Source organism: Miniopterus natalensis, chromosome 3, assembly GCF_054644295.1.
Source record: "Miniopterus natalensis isolate mMinNat1 chromosome 3, mMinNat1.hap1, whole genome shotgun sequence".
NCBI classification, from domain to species: Eukaryota; Metazoa; Chordata; class Mammalia; order Chiroptera; family Miniopteridae; genus Miniopterus; species Miniopterus natalensis.
In genome coordinates, this window is record NC_142083.1 from 100693874 (window position 1) to 100713888 (window position 20015).

At 50.8% G+C, this 20015-nt stretch overlaps 1 protein-coding gene across 1 annotated transcript in view; it reads left to right on the plus strand.

The window, feature by feature from the left end:
* The window catches only part of HS3ST2 (heparan sulfate-glucosamine 3-sulfotransferase 2), an 81685-nt gene extending 62287 nt beyond the window's left edge, over positions 1-19398 (plus strand). Inside the window, exon 2 of the mRNA XM_016222735.2 lies at positions 18044-19398. Within this exon, the coding sequence (XP_016078221.2) occupies positions 18044-18662 (619 nt within the window). The 3' untranslated portion in view covers positions 18663-19398. The remainder of the gene's footprint in view (positions 1-18043) is intronic.
* The last annotated feature ends 617 nt before the right edge of the window (positions 19399-20015 follow it).

The following is a 20015-nucleotide window of genomic DNA, read 5'->3' on the forward strand; positions in this document are numbered from 1 at the left end:
GGTTTCGTATCTTCGCACACTTGTAAACGTCCGTGTGGTGGCCGGTGAAGGCCCTGCTGTCCTCCCTGGGCACTGAGCTTGTACCCCGGGCTCAGCAGCGGGCGCCGTTCACTCACACTGGGCTCTGTGCCCCCGGTGTTAACGCCGAAGGACGCTCTCTCACCTTGACTTGATCCTGGCATGGGTGTGACCGAGGACACCGGGCTCCATTTCCTCCCAGCTGATTTACCTATTGTCCCAATAGTGTCCCAATAATCCACAGTTTCCCAGATGATCGCAGTGCCGCCTTATCATGCGTTTTGTCGGTAGTTGTGCTTATTTCGGGCCTCGTATTCTCCGTTAATCCCTCCGCCTGTTCCTGAGCCACACCGTTTAAACCACTGCATCGCCGTTTGCTGCCCATGACTCTTCCTTCTAGCACAATCTTATCTTTAATTTATTCGCCCAAAAGAAACTTTATCATTGTAACGTCAAATTCGATTTTTTAAATCCTCTTGGGATTGGGTTGGAATTACATTTGATTTATAGATTAATTCAAGAAGAATAGATTTCTTTCTAATAGTACGACACTTCCATCCATCCCCCACTTATTAAAGTTTTAATTGAACTGTCTATAAATTATAGAACAATGTTAAATATTCATCGTGTTAGCAGGCATCTTTGTCTTGCCGAACTTTAATGAGGCTCAGCCTGGAGGCTACCGGCTCAGGTGCTGGAGTCAAAACAACGGGCTTTCGTCCTGACTTCCCAGTCAGTTCTGTGGTCTTTGGGCAGCTACTCCGCTGTGCCAAGATGCCCTCTGTGACTAATAAGGCTAATACAAATACCTACCTGGTGCCAGCCACTGTCGCGAGGTTAAAGGAGGGCTTCGGGTTATTTTTTGATTAGCGAGGACTGTCGAATCTACCAGGAGCCTTTTCAGAATCTGCCGAGGATGGCCGCTTTCCTTAGCCCCGTGTCTGTGCTGAATTATGATTCTGTGTTAGATGAAATGATGTGAGTTGCAGTGGGACCTGGCAGCGTTTCTTTCAATAAACTGCGCTTTGGTAGGTACTACTCGAAATCTTGACGGGGCAGTTTCTCTGGTGAGGGGTCGTCCGCTTGCCAGCTGGAGGCGGGCAGGCCTGCCGGGCAGCAGCTGGCAGGTGCCTCGCCGCCCCCCAGCCGCAAGGCCCCTCCGCCCCTCCAGCTGGCTGCGGGGGGCAGCTCTGCAGACCCAGCGCTCTTTCCCGAGGCCTCCGACACTGACCGAGCTCCGCCCGCACCCCTCTCCGCCAGGGTCCCTGGGGCCTCAATTCCAGAGCTACTGGAAGGTTCTGTGGCCAGAATCCACCTCCTCCTCCTGAGTGACCCCCCTTCCCCCCCAGCCACTTACGGCTCCGCATTCCAAGTCCAATACCCTTCGTGTGTCACCTGCCTTCTCCCCAAAACAGGCCTCCACGTGTGGTCTGCCACCCACTCTGCGCTTCCTCTCGGTATTTTGCTGGCCCTGTTGAGTCGCCGTGAGCACCGATCCAGCGTGTGGTAGGAGGCACTGCTGCGAACCGGGCCCTCCATCAGCCGTAAACGGTTCTCTTTGTCACATTTAATGTCTTTTGCTTGCACTTGGCTTCTTCTGCTGCTAATAGTGTGACTTCAGCTCTCTTTAGACGTGTTTTCCCGACATATCTGAGCTTCTCCCTTCTCGTGTACAATGTTCTGCCCCACACCTTTCAGGAAATCACACCACGCACAGCAGCGCGGGCAAGGGGGCGTTTCCAGTGCTGAGAACACGCAGCAGGGTTGATTCTTGCATTTTACTAACATTCCGGGATGGCCTTGTAAACACAAATATGGCCAGGTTTTATGTTAGAAGGAGAAACCTTTCTTGTTATTTAAAAATAATGGTGTTGGGCCCATTTCCAATCATTTTTAATATTAACACAATCGGCCCCACTACTATGCTTTATCTACAGTGTCTGCTATTTTTTCTTGCTTTCCTTTCCCTGTCTCTTCTGTGACATGAGCTGCATTTTTTTTTTTTTTTTGCTTTTTGCTTTTCCAGTCTTGTAAGGTACATGTCCTGCTTCTAATTCTTTTTTAAAAATATATCTTTATTGATTTCAGAGAGAGGAAAAGAGAGGGAGAGAGAGATAGAAACATCAGTGATGAGAGAGTCATTGATCGGCTGCCTTCTGTGCGCCCCCTGCTGGGGATCGAGCCTGCAACCCGGGCATGTGCCCTGACCAGGAATCGAACCCAGATCACCTGGATCCTAGGTCGACGCTCAACCGCTGAGCCACACCTGGCCAGACCTGCTTTTAATTCTTAATTCTACATTTTTCTGGTGGCAAAAACACGCCTCCTTTGGTAAAGAATCTCCTGTCCTTCACTCTGCCCCTTCCCACCCCGGTGTCTCTGCCGCCAATCTGTCCGTCTTTGTGAAGTCAGTGCGATTTTGGATTTGATCAAATTATTGATCTTTTCAGCTCTGTTGAGGTGTAAATTGTCAACTTTTGTATCTTCTTTTTAAAGGAAAATCTTGATGTTAGAAACTAAATTTATGAGTCATCTAGACCCAGGGCGTTCTTCCGTCCCAGTCATTACCCTGTTATGCACGACTAGCTCATTCTCGGGTTCTTCAACATCATCTCCTGTGTCGCTGCTTTTATTTTCAAAGGACTTTGTGGAGGGGAATGTGGGGGGCTTTTCAAGCTGTCATATGTGTTGTAATGCTTTGCTTTTGCCTTCACAAGCAAATCAGCTAAGCACTAATTTTTGGGAATCACAAATGTTTGTCTCCAAAACCCTATGGATAATTTGTGTTTTTCTAGCACTTAATTATGCTACAAAGTTCTCGTCTTGTATTTGTAGAAAAACTATTTTGTTTTCTTTACCCATCCTGGTACCTATAATACTTACAGAACTTTTGTATTTTACATATAATATAAAATGCCCGGTGTGTGTTTGTAGAGATAGATGATGGGTGGATGGATGGATGGATGGATGGATGGATGGATGGATTCATGGATGTGGGTTTTATTTTGTTCAGACTAAGCTGGTTTTTCGGTCTGCCCAATAGCCACTTTCTGTCTCTGGAGATGTCTTTTTAATGAAATCTTTGCCTATAGCTCTGTTCAATTTGTTTAAGGTTTTTTTCTTCAATAACACTTCAAACTGCACATCGCTTGTGACCCTCTGTCTTCCAAGTCACCTTCACTGCCATCAGTTCAGTCCTGGAGACTTTTACGTGAGAAGTCCAAGATCAAGCTCACGTTTTTCTGATTTCTATTTTCTACATCACTGGTTCTTGCCTTTGCTGCTCTCGGGGTAGTTTGCTAATGCATTTTTAGATTCTCTGCAGTGGCATCTTACCCCATCCATACCTGGTTATGTCTCAGCCTGTTGTCTTTTCATGCCAGCCTGTGCCCACCCCGTGACCTGCTGCTTGAATGTCCCCCCTGGGGTTTCTCTAACCACTCAGCTCCCTTGTTTTACCTGCTCTCTTCTTCCTTCAGCCCACGTTGTACTTGTAATTTCTTGATTTGTCCGTTACCAGGTGAGAGTCTCCATGAGAGCAAGGACTTCATCTATTTTATTCAGAGACACACCTTCAGCCCTCGCACAACGGCTGACAGACAGTAGGTGCTTAATAATTCTGTGTTGGATGGGTACATGTTCACCTCGCTCTGGCTGGGGTTCCCGTTGGCTGTACTCTCACTGTTTCGAGCCGGCGGTTCCCAAACTTCCCTCATTGAAGGATCACCTTCGTACCACTTTCAGGTACTGTTTGCACTGTTATTTACTTGATATTTGTCTTTAGATCGGTTCACGCCCTAAGCAACAAAATCTACAAATAAAGATGAGGTCTTAGTTCCTTTTTCTAAAATGCATTGAAATAAACACATAACTGTAAAAAGTGTAAATTTCACCCACGAAGCACTGGACGCTGCAGGTGACGTGTGGCCGCACTTGGAGAAACCCTTTCCGAAGCTCGCCGGCCGCCGCGGTTCGAGGAGCCCAGGTCCTCCAGTGTGAGGCTCTGGCGCCTCCCATGTTGGTCACCGGTGCCTGTGATGGGACGGCTCAGTGACGCGGACTGAGGCACCGCAGTCGGCGAGGAAGACACCGCCCCTTCCTGATGGGGTTTGCACACGCACAGGGAGAAAGCCAGGAGATTAATAAGCAGATACGCAAGATAATCCCAGACTGTGCTTAGAGCCGTGAGGAAATAAACCATGGGGTTGAGAGGGTGACATGTGAGAGTGGTGACATGGAACAGACCTGAGGATGAGAAGGGCTGGGCTGTGGGAAGGGCCAGGGGAGAGTTTTCAGGCAGAGGGAATAGCAAAAGCCTGAAGACAGAGGGCAGGGCTGGGAGACCGTGAGTGTCTGCTCATCTTGCGGGCGTCCTGAATGCCCTCCCGAGCTGAAAGGCAGGACCGTGCCTGGGCCGCAGCACAGCCTGGACAGGAGTCCAGGTTTGTATGGTTTAAGCGGGCCTCGGACCCTGAACAAGCATCGTACACTCAACAGCATACATGCGGCTTTGGCACAGCGGAGGCCTGGATGGTGTGTGAGCAGCTGACTTCCCGGGGCTTTGGCCGGCGGCACAGCCCACTGCTCTTCTTGCTCCTGGCACGACCAGCAGGCCACCCCCTGCCGGCCCTTTGCCCCCACGGAGCTGAATATATTCTGCTACCCTGCATCCAGGGGACACACTGAGGAAAGGACTCCAGCCCGGCCGGGCGTGGCTCAGCGGTTGAGTGTCGATCTAGGATCCAGGCGATCGGGGTTCGAGTCCCAGTCAGGGCACATGCCGGGGGTGCGGGCTCGATCAATGACTCTCTCATCATTGATGTTTATCTCTCTCTCTCCCCCTCTCCTTTCTTCTCTCTGAAATCAATAAAGATATATTTTTTTTAAAAGAAAAAAAAAAAAAGGAAAGGACTCCTGTCAGTGGCTACTTTCTCCCAGGAGGCCGTGGGGAATTGCCTACGGCTGCAGCTGGATCACCCCCACTAGGGGGCACTGTTGTGCTGCAGGAAGTGGGCAGGCTGCAGACCACCCCCTGCACAACCTGTCAGCACTGGGGACTCTGGAGTGTAAGACGGTAAAGCTTGGGGTTCAGACTGAACTCATCCAATCATTGGCTGGGGCGTTTGCAGGTGCCTGGAAAGCATTCGGAACTGGCGGGGGCCAACAGGTCCTTATAGATTCTGGTGCAGGGGGCACAGCCGGCAGGGGACACTGGGCCGTGGGGGCCGTGCAAGGCTGGGAGACTGGCCTCAGAAGGCCGCTGGCTCCCCAGTTCCGCCCCCGCCTGGGGCTGGTCTGCGTGGAAAGCTGTGTGTGTTGATAGTACCATAGTGAAGACGGTCCGTTCTAACGGTGTTATTTTCTCTACGAGGTGTGACGTGAGCGCCTCTGCCCAGAGGGGCGGGAGACGGCAGGCTTTGCTCGTTTGCAGAGGGGAGAAGGTCTGAAATAGTGAGCGGAGTGGAAGAGGGAGCTGGCGGGGGGAGCATGGCGGGGTGCTGGCTGTGCAAGGCCCCCCGGTGTTGGCAATCTCACATGTTCTCCAGCTGCACTGGAGCCCCTGAGGCGCCACTTGGTACGTCACTGTAGCCTTGGTACCACGTGGTAGTCCCCAGGTACCATCTTGCTTCTTGGATGAATGTCTCTGGGGAATGGACCCAAGAGCCAGAGGGGCTTAGGATGGATGCAGAAAGCCGAGCTTAGCTAGAGAAAAGCACGGAGTTGCTCCCTGCAGCTGAGCATGGGTGAGGGACCCGATGGGTCCTGAGCTGGCTGGGACAGATGTCAGATGAGGCTGGGGAGGAGGCTACCAGTTGGATTTGGTTATAGACTAGATGTGGGTGTTGCTGGTGGATGGCGGGTAGGGCTATTAGTTGGCACATGAGGAGATAAGTTGAAAGTGAGCTAATGCTCAGAGGCAACAGCAGGGTGAGGTATTTGGGGGTACACTCAGAGAGCTGCCCAGAGGGCGCTGGGGTGGCAGGCAGGTGTGACAAGCTGAGGATGAATGTAAGGAGAGGAAGTGGAGCCTTTGAGCTTTATCTCAAGAACTTTGGGAAGAAAAGGAGGTATATAGGGCTATAGCAGGAGAGGGCGAAGGGAAGGATGAGTGGCTTTTTGAAAATCAAAAAGACTTCAACTGTTCAGCCAGACTGTAATCAATAATTCTATAGTATATATTTGAAAGTTGCTAGGAGACCTTCAAAGGTCTGATCACAAGGAAAAATTTTAACTGTGTAGTGATAGATGTTACCTAAACTTATTGAGTGATTATTTTGCAATATATTCAAACATCAAATCACATTATACACCTGAAATTAATATGTTATGTGTCCATTATATCTTAGTAAATATCTAAACTAATAAGAAAAAGAAAAACTAAATTGAGTTGGGGAAGAGGAGCCCATGAATGGCTGCGTGCGGTGCTTACTGGCTCACATGGGACTTGTGTTTGTCCAGCTCAGACCCCCAGCAGCCCGGTAACGTCGCCTAATCATCACCCACACGTTGCAACGAGGAAACAACTCTGAAAGCTACAAGGCCAGGAAATGGAAGAAACTGGACTCAGATCTGGGTTTTCTGAATTCAAACCATCCACAGTTCCTCACCCGACATCAATTAACCAATTCCATTTAATGCAACAAACCTCCGCTGAGGAGGCAACTTGTGCCAGTGTGGCCAGGACTGCCCGGAGCCCTTGCTGCTCCGAGTGTGGTGAGGGACCAGCAGGTGAGCCTCGCCGCGAGCCTGTTGGGAAGGCAGAGCCTCGGCCTCCTGCCTACAAGTGCGGCATCTGTATTTCAGGAAGACCCCGGGCACCGAATGCACGTCCAGGTGTGAGCCGGGACTGCAGGGACCCACTCCAGAGGGAGGTAGCTTAGGTGTGGGGAAGGAGCTCAGCCCAGGCTGGGAGGGAAGGCGGGTGATAGTTACCCCCAGAAGATGCCCTGATGGTGTCCCCATGTCAGCCAGGCTAGCTGCAGATGGCGCCCGAGAAACTGAGCTCCAGTTGCCTGGACGTTTATCAGAGCTGTAAGTGCGGCAGCGAAAACCATTCACTCAACACCCACGGCCGCCTCCCCCCCCCCCCAGCCCAGCGAGCTGAGGAAGGAGCTGTGCTCTGGGCGCCCCCTCCCCCTCCCACCCGCTCCGCGGCCCCCCAGACGCGTGCCTCCCCCTCGCTCCACAAAGCTGCTTCCGCCGAGGCTATCCTCCCAAACAGCGTCAACAGACTGTTAAACATCGTTTCTCATTAGCTCATTTTTTTAACTACAAAGAATACATGCTCATAACAAAAATATATGTATAATGAATGCAGGAAGAAAAAGGTAGAAATTAAATTCCACTCTACCCCGCCATCCGTTCCGGTCCCCCGAGGTCACTCTGCAGAGGAAATCACAGTCGCAGTTTACTGTGCATCCTGTTAGCGGTGGTTCCTGCGTATCTAGACTGGCACGTGGGGGTGTGTTTTGAACGTATGTTGCACATGTGGCGCTGGCAGTTATGCAACTTGCCTTTTTCACCGAATACCCCCTCTAGGGTCCTTTCTGGGTCAGTATCTGTAGATCCACCTCCTTAGGGAATGACCTGCCGCCTGGCCGCACTGTCGTTTACTTAGCCGGCCTCCTACGAACAGACACGTGGGTTGTTTCTGGCCTCTTTCTGATACAAACGTCGTTTCAGAGTTAGGTTACTGCCCGCTGCTGTAACAAACAAATTCCAGCTAAAAGTGTGTCTCTTGCTCACCATAGTCCCAGGGGCGTTTCCCGGTGGTAAGTGGCCTTTAGGCCCCTTCTAGGCCCACAGGGCTCTGAGCACTCAGCTAGTGCAGCGATTTTCAGCCGTGAGCCACAGAATCTTTAAAGCCTAAAGTGCCTGACTGTTTACTCAGGGATGACCCCTTTCCCTTAGGTTGTCAAATAAAAATATGACAACAGCCAACACAACAATAGCCGTCAGGTATGAATGAATCAAAATCATACCTATTTTTTTGTCAGATCGGCAAAAATATTTTTGTGTGTGTGCTGCAGAATTTGAGTAATTGGTTTATGCGTGCCAGGAGATGAAAATGGTTGAAAATCGCTGAGCCAGTGGACAGAAAAGATGGTGAAGAGGGCACAGCTACTTTGCGAGCAACTAGGCCTGGAGGTAACACCCTGTGCTATCCACTGTCCATGGCACCAGCCCCCCAGATGACGCCCCCGCGATTCAGGGGTTGCTGGGAAATGTAGGCCTTGGCTGGGCAGCTGCCCTTCTAGAAACAGAGCTACACCTGGCAGGGAGGAGCAGGAATCTTTGGTGGACGTCTCCCCACCTCTGCCGCAAAGGCTGCAACAAACGTCCTCGCACAGCCTGTATGTGCCTGTACAAATCCACTTCCAGAAGCGGGACCGCTGGCTTAAAGGGCACCTGCATTTTACATTTGGGTAGATAATATCGAATTTCCCTCCTAGAGGCCGCCTGGCTGTATGCGGCTACTGATACGGAAGGGCAGGTTCTACACACTCCTGCCAGCAATAACTGTCATAATACAGGGCGTCCCAAGAAATGTATACACTTCAACAGCGATAGCTCAATTTTGAAAATGAAATGTATGTTAATAAACACCACCGTTATAATTATTCAAAGTGTGTGTATACATTTTTGGGGACACCTTATATTTCAAAATATATTTTCCATTATTACAGGTGAATAATATTATTCATGATAGGTTTGAATTTGCATTTCTTCAGTTTTAAGAGAGATGGAGTAGGTTTCATATATTTATTTTCCACTCAGAGTTCCTTTTCTATTAACTCTTCTCGTGGCTTGTGTTACAATTCTACCAGCTGGTTCTTGTTTTTTATTGATTTGCAAGAACTTTGAAAAACATATTTAATATACACATATATGTTAAATTATCTTTTGTCTCTCAAATACTTTTCCAGGGAGTCATTTTCTGTTTATTTTATTTACCATATTTTTCCATCCCAGAGACTCAACGTTTGTTATGCAACCTTCTTTTCAGTCTTTTTCCCCAGGATTTTGCCTCATGCTTAGAAAGGCTGTCCTGGTGCCAAGACTGATTTCACATTCTCATGTTTCCTTCTAGTGAGAGTCACACTCAAATCCAGATTGTGTGACTTGCTGTGTTGCTTTGGGGACTGGCTTTCATTCTGCACTCCCCAGTTTCCGGAGCCTGCAGACGGGCCTGGGGACAGTGGCGGCTGTGCTGGGTCAGGGTGGAGACTGAGGAGGTGGCTCGTGGCAGAGCTGAGCCGCACATCTGGCCCAGCCACTGCACAGATGTAGCTGGTCGCTTGTTTATGTCCGGGGCTCCAAGGCCATGTCTCGGTCAGCCTGGGCTGCTGTAACAAAAATGCCACCGACTGAGTGGCTTGAACAAGAGAAATTTATTTCTCACAGTCTGGAGGCTGGAAGTCCAGGATCCAAATGCCGGCCGATTTGGTTCCTGGGAGAGCTGAGTCCTGGCCCTCGCAGGGCGGCAGGGAGGGGTCGTCTCCTCCCGTCTCTCCCTAGAAGGGCACCCAGCCCATTCCTGAGGCTCCGCTCTCAGGACCCCTCCGGATGCCAGCACCTGGGGGCTGGGCACTGACGTGATCGGAGGACACAAGGGTTCAGTCGCGGCGGACTGTGCGGATGGCTGACGGGCCGTGCGCCGCCCCTTAGAGACACACGCCGTGTGATGTGATACACCGCACGTCTCACAGGTAGTCAAGGTCAGCATCGCCTCCCATAGTTACCATGTCAAACCCAGTGTCTCAGCAGCCTCCCAGTGTGTAAGACAGTCTTCCTAACGACAGTCACCCATGCTAGACACTAGACCCAGTTATAAGATTGCTCCTCTTATAACTGAAAGTTTGGGTCCTTTGACCAGTGTCTGCCCCTTTCCCCCACGCCCCAGCCCTTGGTGGCTGCCATTCTGCTTTCTAGTTTTGAGTTCAACATATAGATTCCACCCATAAATGAGATCGTGCAGCAGGTGTCTTTCTGTGCCTGGCTTGTTTCACTCGGCCACATGAGAGGGAGCTCCTGCCCTTTGTGACAGCGTGGAGGACACCGTGCTCAGTGAAGTAACCGTGTGCCCATTTCTTATGGTTACTGAGCGACAGAACTCGAACACAGGTCTCTCTGATTCTAAATCCCTTCCTCGCCTCCGGCCACTGAAGTAGCCCACTACCCCCTGACTGTTTCTGTGTCTCTGCCATGCAAAGAGGATCCCTTTCTAGTCTCCATCTGTCACAGGACCGACTCAGGTGTGGGAGAGAGAAATAATAGGCCTGCCCGGAGGGAACATGCAAGCCCAGGGTCTCGTTGTGGAGGCAGGCATGGGGTTATTGTCTTCTCACTGTCACCCTGAGGGACATGCCGGTGCCTGGACAAACTGGGTTGACACTCCAGGAAAGGGACTCTGCCCGCACACCTCCAGCAGCTCCCCTCTTACAGGACAGGGCTGGGGCAGCCTTGTCAGGTGGGATGCCAGGCAGGCTGGGCATGGGGCCAGCTGTTCCAGGCGTTCTCTGGAAAAGCCAGCTTTCCAGCACCGGGGACCATGGGGACCTGTCAGGAACTGGGTTCAGGCATAGCCCCTGTTGCCAGAGGAGGGACACCACCAGCCCTATGGGAGCTGAGTGCAGGTGTGGCCGCTCACACTGGGAAAGGGGACCCACTCCGCCCTGTGGTTTGCATGCCATTAATTCCTCGAGAGCAGAAACTATACCTGGCTTAGCTTTCTATCCTCAATAAATGCTGTTCAGTGAATGTACACCAGGCACAGACAGGCATTGTCAACATGGAGGAGTGGTGGGTTCTGGATGATAATAGATGCAGGTAATGTGCCAAAAAGGGAGATGTCTGCAGTGGGTGCCATGGAATCCCAGGGCTGACAAATACTAACTCTTCAGGGAAGGGGGTGGATAATTAAGATGCAGTCAGGAAAGGCTCCCTGGAGGAGGTGGTAATGAGATAAGAGCCGAGAGAAGTTTTGCCTGACAGGCTACAGAGGTCTTCGCCCCCCAAAACACAACAGGTCCAAGGTCTCTTAGCATGAAATGTGCAGAATTGGGGGAACTTGGAGTAGTTGAGTATGGCCAGAGCCCGGGCAGCCATGGGCCAGGTTAAGAACAGCCACCTAAGTCCTGTGAAGGCCTTTACCAGTGAGCAGTGAAGAAGTACAGCTGTAGTGCAAGCCGGGCCCCAGCGTTTTGCTCCCGGGTCACGTAAGTGAAAGGATTTGGGGCTAAGGAGGGTGGAGGCCTCGGAGCTCTGCCTGCACGGGCTGAGCGCCTGGGGGTCAGCCGGGTTCGTTGCAGCACCAGCTTCTTGCAATAAGCTTCTCCCTCCTCTCCTGCTCCTAATTACCCCTCTGGAGACTGCCTGGTTTTCAAGGAGGCTGTTTGCCCAGTTAGCGCTAATAAGGCACTAAAGAGCCCCCAGGCAGCCAGGTCTTCCAGACACATCCACGGGTGTGCAGATCTAGCAGGAAATCTTCCCGAGAACCCTCGGCGGCCGTCAGGGGTGTGCCAGGCCTGCCAGCTCCCGGGCGGCCCTGCTCCAGGCCCCCGCGGGCTCCCGCGCACAGGATGGCCCTGTGTGGAGGGGTGGCCACCGGGGCCGTCTCTGCCCCACACAGTGGGGCAAAACTAGCATTTCCAAGCTGACAAGAAAGTATTTAGGGTGTGTGCTTTTTTTGGTGGGGCCGCAAGAAGCCCGTGGTTTTCCCTCAGGGAGCAGATGGGCTGCGGGCTCTGTGGCGGGGGGATGGGGCGCGCGGCCCCACTGGCACACGCTGACCGCAGCTGCTTCACTGCGCCAGGTGAAAGGAAGCCTTGCCTTTGTGTGTTCCCTTCAACTGCAGCCCTACTAAGTGCCCATCATCCCCTGGGTGCTGAGAACACAGCCGTGTCCACGGCAGACCAACCCTGTTCTCTTGGAGCTTGCAGTCCGGGGCTGGGCAGAGAAAGAAACATAGAAATAGTTTATCATACGGTAGATAGTAGTGAGCGCCATCGCGTCACCCATGAGAGTGCATTTGACCAAGGCTGCGCTTCCCAAGCTCAGATCTTAAGGATCATGGGCAGGGCGGGGGGTGAGGGGGGGAGTGTTAAAAATGGAAGGTCCTGGACTGCACCCAAAGCCATCGAATCAGAAGGTACAGGGAAGGGGTCTGTGACTTTTTCTCTAAGGCTCCGGGTTGATACTCAAACAACTGTTTTAAAGGCTGAGTGGCTAAAGGAACAGTCTGCAGCCCAGGTCCTTAGCTCCGGTGGCCCACTCGGATCATCCGGGGAGCTTTAAAACTGCAGGTGCTCAGCACTCACGCTGTGCTGGAGCTTCTGAGTTAATGAGTCAGGTGGGCCCTAGGTACTTACATATCTTCAGAAGCCCTCCAGGTGCAGCGGACTTGCCCACCTCCTCCCTCCCAGCCACACTGCAGAGCGACCACAGCCCTGTCCTGAACACCCGGGGACACCTTGGGCAAAGGACAGTGTGCAGATAAACTGCAGAAATGGCCAGAGAGTGTTCTTTTAAGTCTCATTTGACCTTCTTATATTTGGAGTTTGGGCTCCCCTCAGTCTGTGAGCCTGAGCACCTGTGGCCATGATGAAATCTTAACAATGGCACAATGATTCCACCTCCCCAGGACTCTGCTGAATCTTTCCTCTGCCCATGGTCAGAATGCCAAGGAAAGGCTGGGCTGCATAAACTGACACTGGCAATTTCTGAAGGCTCAGGGTGACCTCTCAATACCTTAGACGCTGAATCTCTGATCACTTTATTGAGTATCTATGGTGTGCCAGGCATTGTGTTAGGAAGGCAAAAATGAGAAGCAACACGCCCAAGTTGCTGAGGATCCATTGATATAAATGGATGCGTAGCTAATAAGTTCCCCATAACGGGATGAGGGCCCTAGGAGTTGGAGGCACAGAGGGCCATGAAACTACAAGGAAGTTTCACGGAGATGTGACTTCTGGTTTAGACTTGGAAAGGTTAGTTAAGGTTCACCACAGTGAGGGAGACAAGAAAGATGATCCCAAGTCTTGAAAGATAAAAACAAAAAAGGACCAACTGCATGAAAGAGCATGACTTTCTGTTCAGCATGGCCTGGGCACTGGGTTCCCAGGAAACAGCAAGAGATTCATTCTGGAAAGGTAGGCAGTGGTCCTGGTACCGAGTCAAGGAGTATGGACTTTACCAGAAAGGATAATTGATGGTTGACAAGATTAGATTTGCTTTAGAAAGATTTCTCTGGTGGACACAGAATTCAAATGGATTGAAAGGGAGGAGAGAACGGAAGCATGGAGGTTAGAGAGAAATCTATCGTCCGAGGAGTAGATGACAAGAGCCTGAGGGGGAGACTTGAAAAGTTTGGGGGGGAAAGCCTATGAGAATGAAAGACAGGTGTGAGAAGGGTCACGAATGACCTAGGTTTTTCTGCTCTGTGAGTGGATTCTGATGATATCTCTAAAAACAGGCAAAGGAGAGAAGTAAGTGAGGGAGGAAAGTGGCAAGTTCACTTGCTGAGGCACGGTGCCCAGCCCACTCAGCTGGGCATTCCAGCCTGGAGCATGGGAAGTTGGGGCTGCAGTTACAGACACGCGAGTCGGCAGCTCCCAGAAGAAGGAATGAGGCCCTCCAGAAAGATCACATACAAGGAGACAAGTGAGAGACACACCGGTGGGCAGATCCAGAATGGCCTGCAGAGCGTGGAGAATTCGAAAAGGGGTGAGGGCTTCAAGGCATAACTGGGTTAGACAGGTTGTTGGTTCCATTGTAACTCAACAATATCGATGCCATGGACTATGGACGACCCTGGAGATAGAGATATAGGTAAAGTGCACCCTGCCCGCATGCAGTGTATGTTCGAGTGGGGTGAGTGTAGCTCCCACGTGGAGGGGGCCAGGTTGTAGGAGCTAAGTTAGGGTTCTTGGGTTGCAAGCAACAGCAACCTATGACTAACTTAAAGGAGTGATAATTTATTGGAAGGATGTGTAGTAACTCACAGAATACAGATAAAAGCAGAAGAGCCAGGTCTCAGGGCAAGAACCAAGATAGCCAAAGGGACTTGGTAAGAGAAGATGATGGGGAGGTTTTCCCAGCTCCTATATCTGGTGGGAAGGTTCAGTCCAACCATTTCAGTCTTGGTGATACATTATTAGCCTTTATGACACAATTGGCACTGATTGGTCTAACTTGGGTCATGTACCCACCCCATGGCCCATCAAGATTTTATCCAAAGCAGGACTGGTAGTTCCTCAAAGGAAAATCGGGGGGGGGGGGGGGGCTCTTATCAGATCTAGGGCAATGGTTGCTGAGCAGGTTAAAATAACAGATGGCAGGTAAGTCCAAACAGTGATTGTCAGACTATTTTAGTAATTTTTGCAAAGCTACATGGAAAATAAAGGAGGCTGAAGCTTAAGAGGGTTACGGGGTGACAGAAAAATTCAGCTGTGTGTTAGCAGCTGGAAACAAGTAGGCAAAATTTAAACAAAGGCATGAAGAGGAAAAGCGAGCCTTAAGGAAAGTCTAATCCCGCCCCCACGTGTGCACAGAGCAGGGAGGTGCATGTCCAGTCTCCGAGCACATTTTCCTCTCGCAGGCCTCAGCGCTCTATTCCAGTGACCTCCAGAGACATGCATATGTAGGGTATTCTTTGCGGGGAGAGGGAAAATCTGAAGCACGCAGGAGCCATTTAACCCGTGGCACGTGTTGTTTACAGTCTGGTGTCTGTACCTTCCTCAGTATTTGTAATTTGGTTTCACAGCTGACATGCCAATTAGGAATTCGAAGATGGAGCTTCACTCCAGGTCATAGCCAGGGGATGGTGTGATACTCTGAAGACCACTGGGACTGGTCAGAATTTTCCAAACTGGTAACAGAGAGATTTTCATTGGTGCTCCTGGCAAAGTTCAAAGCTCTTTAGTCAAATAAGCTTGGGAAATGCTGGTCATCACTTCCTCTCTTGGCTACTCTTTAGTGTATTAAAGGGTATTGCAGAGAAATCTGTTTCAGGGCTTGTCAAGTCAACTTCTTTGTGTGGGGGGGAGACCTTTATATCAATAATCCCATAGAGTTTGAGAAGTCCTTAAGTTTAAATGCACTGTCACATTTATGTAATTCTACTTTCATCGTAAAGGCCAACATCTAATTACAATGTATGCCAGGGCTATAGTCTAATATAGCCAGATTTCAAAGTAAAGCTGACCAAAGAACTCTGTTCAAGTGTTTTGTGAATGTTTTCTAATAATAATATCCATTTAAAAAGTGGCCTACTGCCCTGCTGGGCATGGCTCAACTGTTGAGCATCGACCTAGGATCCAGGAGACTGAGGTTCAATTCCCGGTCAGGGCACATGCCTGGGTTGCAGGCTCAATGCCCAGCCAGGGGCGTGCAGGAGGCAGCCGATCAATGACTCTCTCATCATTGATGTTTCCATCTCTCTCCCCCTCTCCCTTCCTCTCTCTGAAATCAATAAAGATATATATATATATATATATATATATATATATATATATGTGTGTGTATATATATATATATATTTAAAAGTGGCTATTCAGTATTAATAAATATATTAAGACTTCCAACTCACATGGGTTCATTATAAACGTTGGGCCTGGAAGAAAACACCAGTTGTACCAGCCTATCAGCTGCACAGTGGCTTTGAAAGCTCGAGGGGCTGAGGGCGGGTTCCCAGGAAAGGCAATAGGGGAAGAGATCTGAGAGTACAGGTGGACAGGTGAGCCCTGCCTACCTTTTCCTCTGAGGCCGGCAGGAGGGGTGCAGGAGGGGAGCAGGTAATAGTCCATTTCAGGATGGAGGAGAGAAAAGTTGAAGGTGTGACAGCCGTCTTCCTCATGCAGCGGGAGACTAGTGTGTTAAGGGTGGGTGATAGGAGTACAGTTGGGAGCTTATGGTGAGAATTTGGACTGTGAAAAATCATAAGGGGCCTGTAAAATCAAAAATAACAGATTACTAAGCAGTGTTGAGGCTCAGTTGAAGATAGAAATAATAAATAATTATAAATAAATAGAGGAAGGATCCAGTTGCCAGGTTCAGCAATTTTCTCTCCTGCTATTTGGCAACCCAGAGACAGAATTAGAAATGATGGAAGGTTGAGAGGATGTACTATTAGGGGCTAGAAGAGCAACGAGACAAGGAAACTGATGATGATGATGAAGAAGAAGAGGAGGAAGGAATGGAAATGACTGCTCACTGGTCCAGAGAGGCTGTGCGAGAACATGAAATCAGGAGGATCACAGGCGGATCTGAAGGTCAGGGGTAATGATTTGCGGCTGTGGTGAATGTACAGAGAAGTAAGGTGCAGCCTGCCTTCGTTGCCGTGGCCTTTGTTGGCTGGTGGATACATCGCTCCAGGCTCTGCCTTTGTCCTCACATCGCCTTCTTCTCTGTGTCTCTTCTCCCCTTCTGTTGTCTCATAAGCATACTCCTTAGGCCCAACCTAATCCAGGATGATTTCATCTCAAGATCCTTAACTTGCATCCACAAAGACTCTTTTTCCAAATAAGGTCCTGTTCATAGGTTCTGGGTGGATACATCTCTTGAAGGGTCACCATTCAACCCTCTACGTGGTCCTAGAATGGGATTTCAGAGTGAACCATTTCAGAATTGGGGCAATTCCAATGACAAGACCCAAGGGGTGGCCAGGAGTAAGAGTTGCTAAAAAAGAGAAAATAGAGATACTTGGTCAAAGGACTGTGAGGCCAGGTTATTGACTAGGCATGATGGTAGGGTCTGGGATGAAGAAGACCAGGAACCAGGAGTCCATAGTCCAGAGGAATGTGAAGCCCAGGGCTCTGGGCGTTGGTCAATCATAGTGTTAGGAGTGAGAACCCTCTATTGGTCATCCTCGACTCTGCCTTCCATTGGAATCATCTGAGGAGCTTTAAAAAAGTATCCGACCCCAGAGAGTTTTAATCAGTTGGTGCAGGATGGGGCTCAGATATCTGTATTTTAAAAAAATTCCTCAGGTGGTCTAATGTGTAGCCAGCATTAGAAAAACTAGTTTAGGGTAAAACATGACATTCAGAAAGAAGCAATGACTCGGAGTCAAGGGTGACCCTCCATCAAGGTCTGAAAGAGACACATCTGGGAAGGAGCTCCCACCATCATCTCCGAGAAGCTCAAGCAGAGCCAAGAAATTAGAAGTAGGGGAGCGAGAAGTTGCAGTTCCTGGCTTCTGCATGAGGCCCCGCTGGCTGGCACTTCTGTGCTTCTTCAAGCTCATCCCAAGGAGGTAGTTCTGCAGGGAAAGACATCAGAACTCCTTTCTTTCTTTTTTTCTTTCCTTTTATTTTCCTTCCTTTTTTTTCAAAACAGAAAGTGCTAAGAATTTCTGTTTTGTTCTTTTAATTTAGTGATGAGGGATACTTTTATTTTATTTATTTATTTTTCAATTACAGTTGACATTCAATATTATCTTAGTCTCAGGTGTACAGTGTAGTGGTTAGAACTCATTTCTAAAACACTTGCTGTTCCTACAAAACGAATCTTTTCCCCAAAGCAGGTTTTCTAGTATATTGGAGAAGTCTCTTTTTGCCAGAACAGTATTCGGCGCCTTCCTTTGCATCTTTTGAATAAGTAACAACCGCATGAACAATTTCCAGTAGTGTAAAAGGTTATACACTAAAAAGTCACTCTCGTTCACTCCTCACCCCCGCTCTGCCCCGGCCCCGCCCCAGGACCCCCTGCCTGCCTGTTCCTCGGGCCCTTCCCGGGTGAAGATGCTGTCTCCCCTCATTTCATTTAATGCTTTACCCCGGCCATCGTTCTCTGTTGGCACACACGTGCCTACCTCACTCTGTTGGCTAGTCCATCATTTATTGAGCCCGTGCTGATGGACGCTTCCTGTCTTAAAGCAAACTCGTTCAAGACTAAACCATAAAGTCAACAAGAGAGAAAGCGGGTTCCTCTCCAGGCGAGAGCAGGGGAGCCCCGGGTGTCGCAGAGGAGGGGAGGGCCCCGGGAGCTGGGCAGCCCTCCTGACCTGTGCTGCTTCTGCCCGCAGGAGCCTCATGCCCAGGACCCTGGAGAGCCAGATCACGCTGGAGAAGACGCCCAGCTACTTCGTCACTCAGGAGGCGCCCCGTCGGATCTTCAACATGTCCCGAGACACCAAGCTGATCGTGGTGGTGCGGAACCCCGTGACCCGCGCCATCTCCGACTACACGCAGACGCTGTCCAAGAAGCCGGACATCCCCACGTTCGAGGGCCTGTCCTTCCGGAACCGCACGCTGGGCCTGGTGGACGCGTCGTGGAACGCGATCCGCATCGGCCTGTACGCGCTGCACCTGCAGAGCTGGCTGCGCTACTTCCCCCTGGCGCAGATCCACTTCGTGAGCGGCGAGCGGCTCATCACCGACCCCGCGGGCGAGATGGGGCGCGTGCAGGACTTCCTGGGCATCAGGAGGTTCCTCACCGACAAGCACTTCTACTTCAACAAGACCAAGGGCTTCCCCTGCCTCAAACGGGCGGAGTCGAGCCTCCTGCCCCGCTGTCTGGGCAAATCCAAGGGCAGAACTCACGTGCAGATCGACCCCGAGGTCATAGACCAGCTCCGGGAGTTTTACAGACCTTACAACATTAAGTTCTATGAAACCGTCGGGCAGGACTTCAGGTGGGAATAAGCCTCCGACGTGCGAGGCTCTGCTCTTGGACTCTGCCACAAGCTGTGTTCTTAGGGCCTATGATCCCCTCGCCCCAGCAGAGCCATGCTCCAGCCCCACCCCCACCTTGGGCTCCCTCGTCCTGGAACCCGGGAGCCCGGCCAAGGCCGAGAGACGGGGGTGCTGCCGCTAGCGCCCCCCAGTCTGCCCAGGCAAAGCCATCTGCTTGTGGCGCGTCCAGTCAATTCCAAATCGTTTCCCCTCAGCCCATAAGCTGCCCGGGAAACTGCTTTAAGGAGCGGCCTCCCCGTTTTGGTAGCCAGTGCAAGTGGTGATGGTTCTGTTGCAGTGAACACAGCTGTCTGTCCCTGTCACCGTCCACCCCAGAGTGAGCTTGTTAATTCCGAGTGTCCTGTGCTTCCCTCTGAGCTGAAACCTCCTGAATGGCCCTGGGGTGGCGTGGGGACCATCCTCCTCTCCCTGGCCTCAGCTGCTCATCCAGACGTGCAGAGCCGAAGCGCCCCCGGGCCACCCCTCGGAGACAGACCCTTTGATGATGGGATAAACCGGAGCTTCCTAAGGCTGTGGTCTTGGCTCTACTTGAAGGGTGACTGTCTTCAAAGTCCCCCTGGTGACTCTCCCTGCTCCCTGTGGACAAAAGCACATAGTTCCGCTGTTACGGGTACTTGCCTCACCAAGCTTTCGTGTTCAGCATGCGACAGAATCATGCTTGTCCATGTGAAATAAATACGGCTCTCTCGTGTCCTGGACACTGGGCTCTTCTCTGTAAGCTGGGCTGGAACCCGACTCGTTCGTTCAGGTCCTCCATGCAAGGAGGGGCTGGGGCTGGGACGTGGTAGGAGGGCTGTGAGAGGTGCCAGGCCTGCGTGGGTATCGGCAAGTGTGGAGATGGGGAAAAGAAGTTCTTGCTGGCGGGTGATGGGGCAGATCACAGGGAGACCTGTAGGGACATCTTCTATCTGAATCATGAGTCTGAACGTATTGTTCTGCTTAAGCCTTGCTTCTCAAGGGCCAAACGAGAGGCCCAGGTGCTGAGAGGACATCAGATGTGCATTTGCTAGTCCAGCAGGATATTTTGAAATAATTTCCAACATTTAAAACTTGGGAGGGTTCATATGAAAATATAGGTATCCAGATTTTCTTGTTAATGGAACCTTGGCTACACAGAGCCTGCGCTCCAGCATGGCAGCGAAGGGCTGGCACCTCTGGGTGGGCCTGCAGGCCCCGTTTTCCAGTCCCACGAAGCCCTCCTCACTGATTTAACCCTCTGCCTGGCCCTGTAGGCAGCTGAGTTCACAGCTCTGTTTTGGGCATGCACTGTGACCCCAGAATAAAGTTCAGATGGTGCCAAGA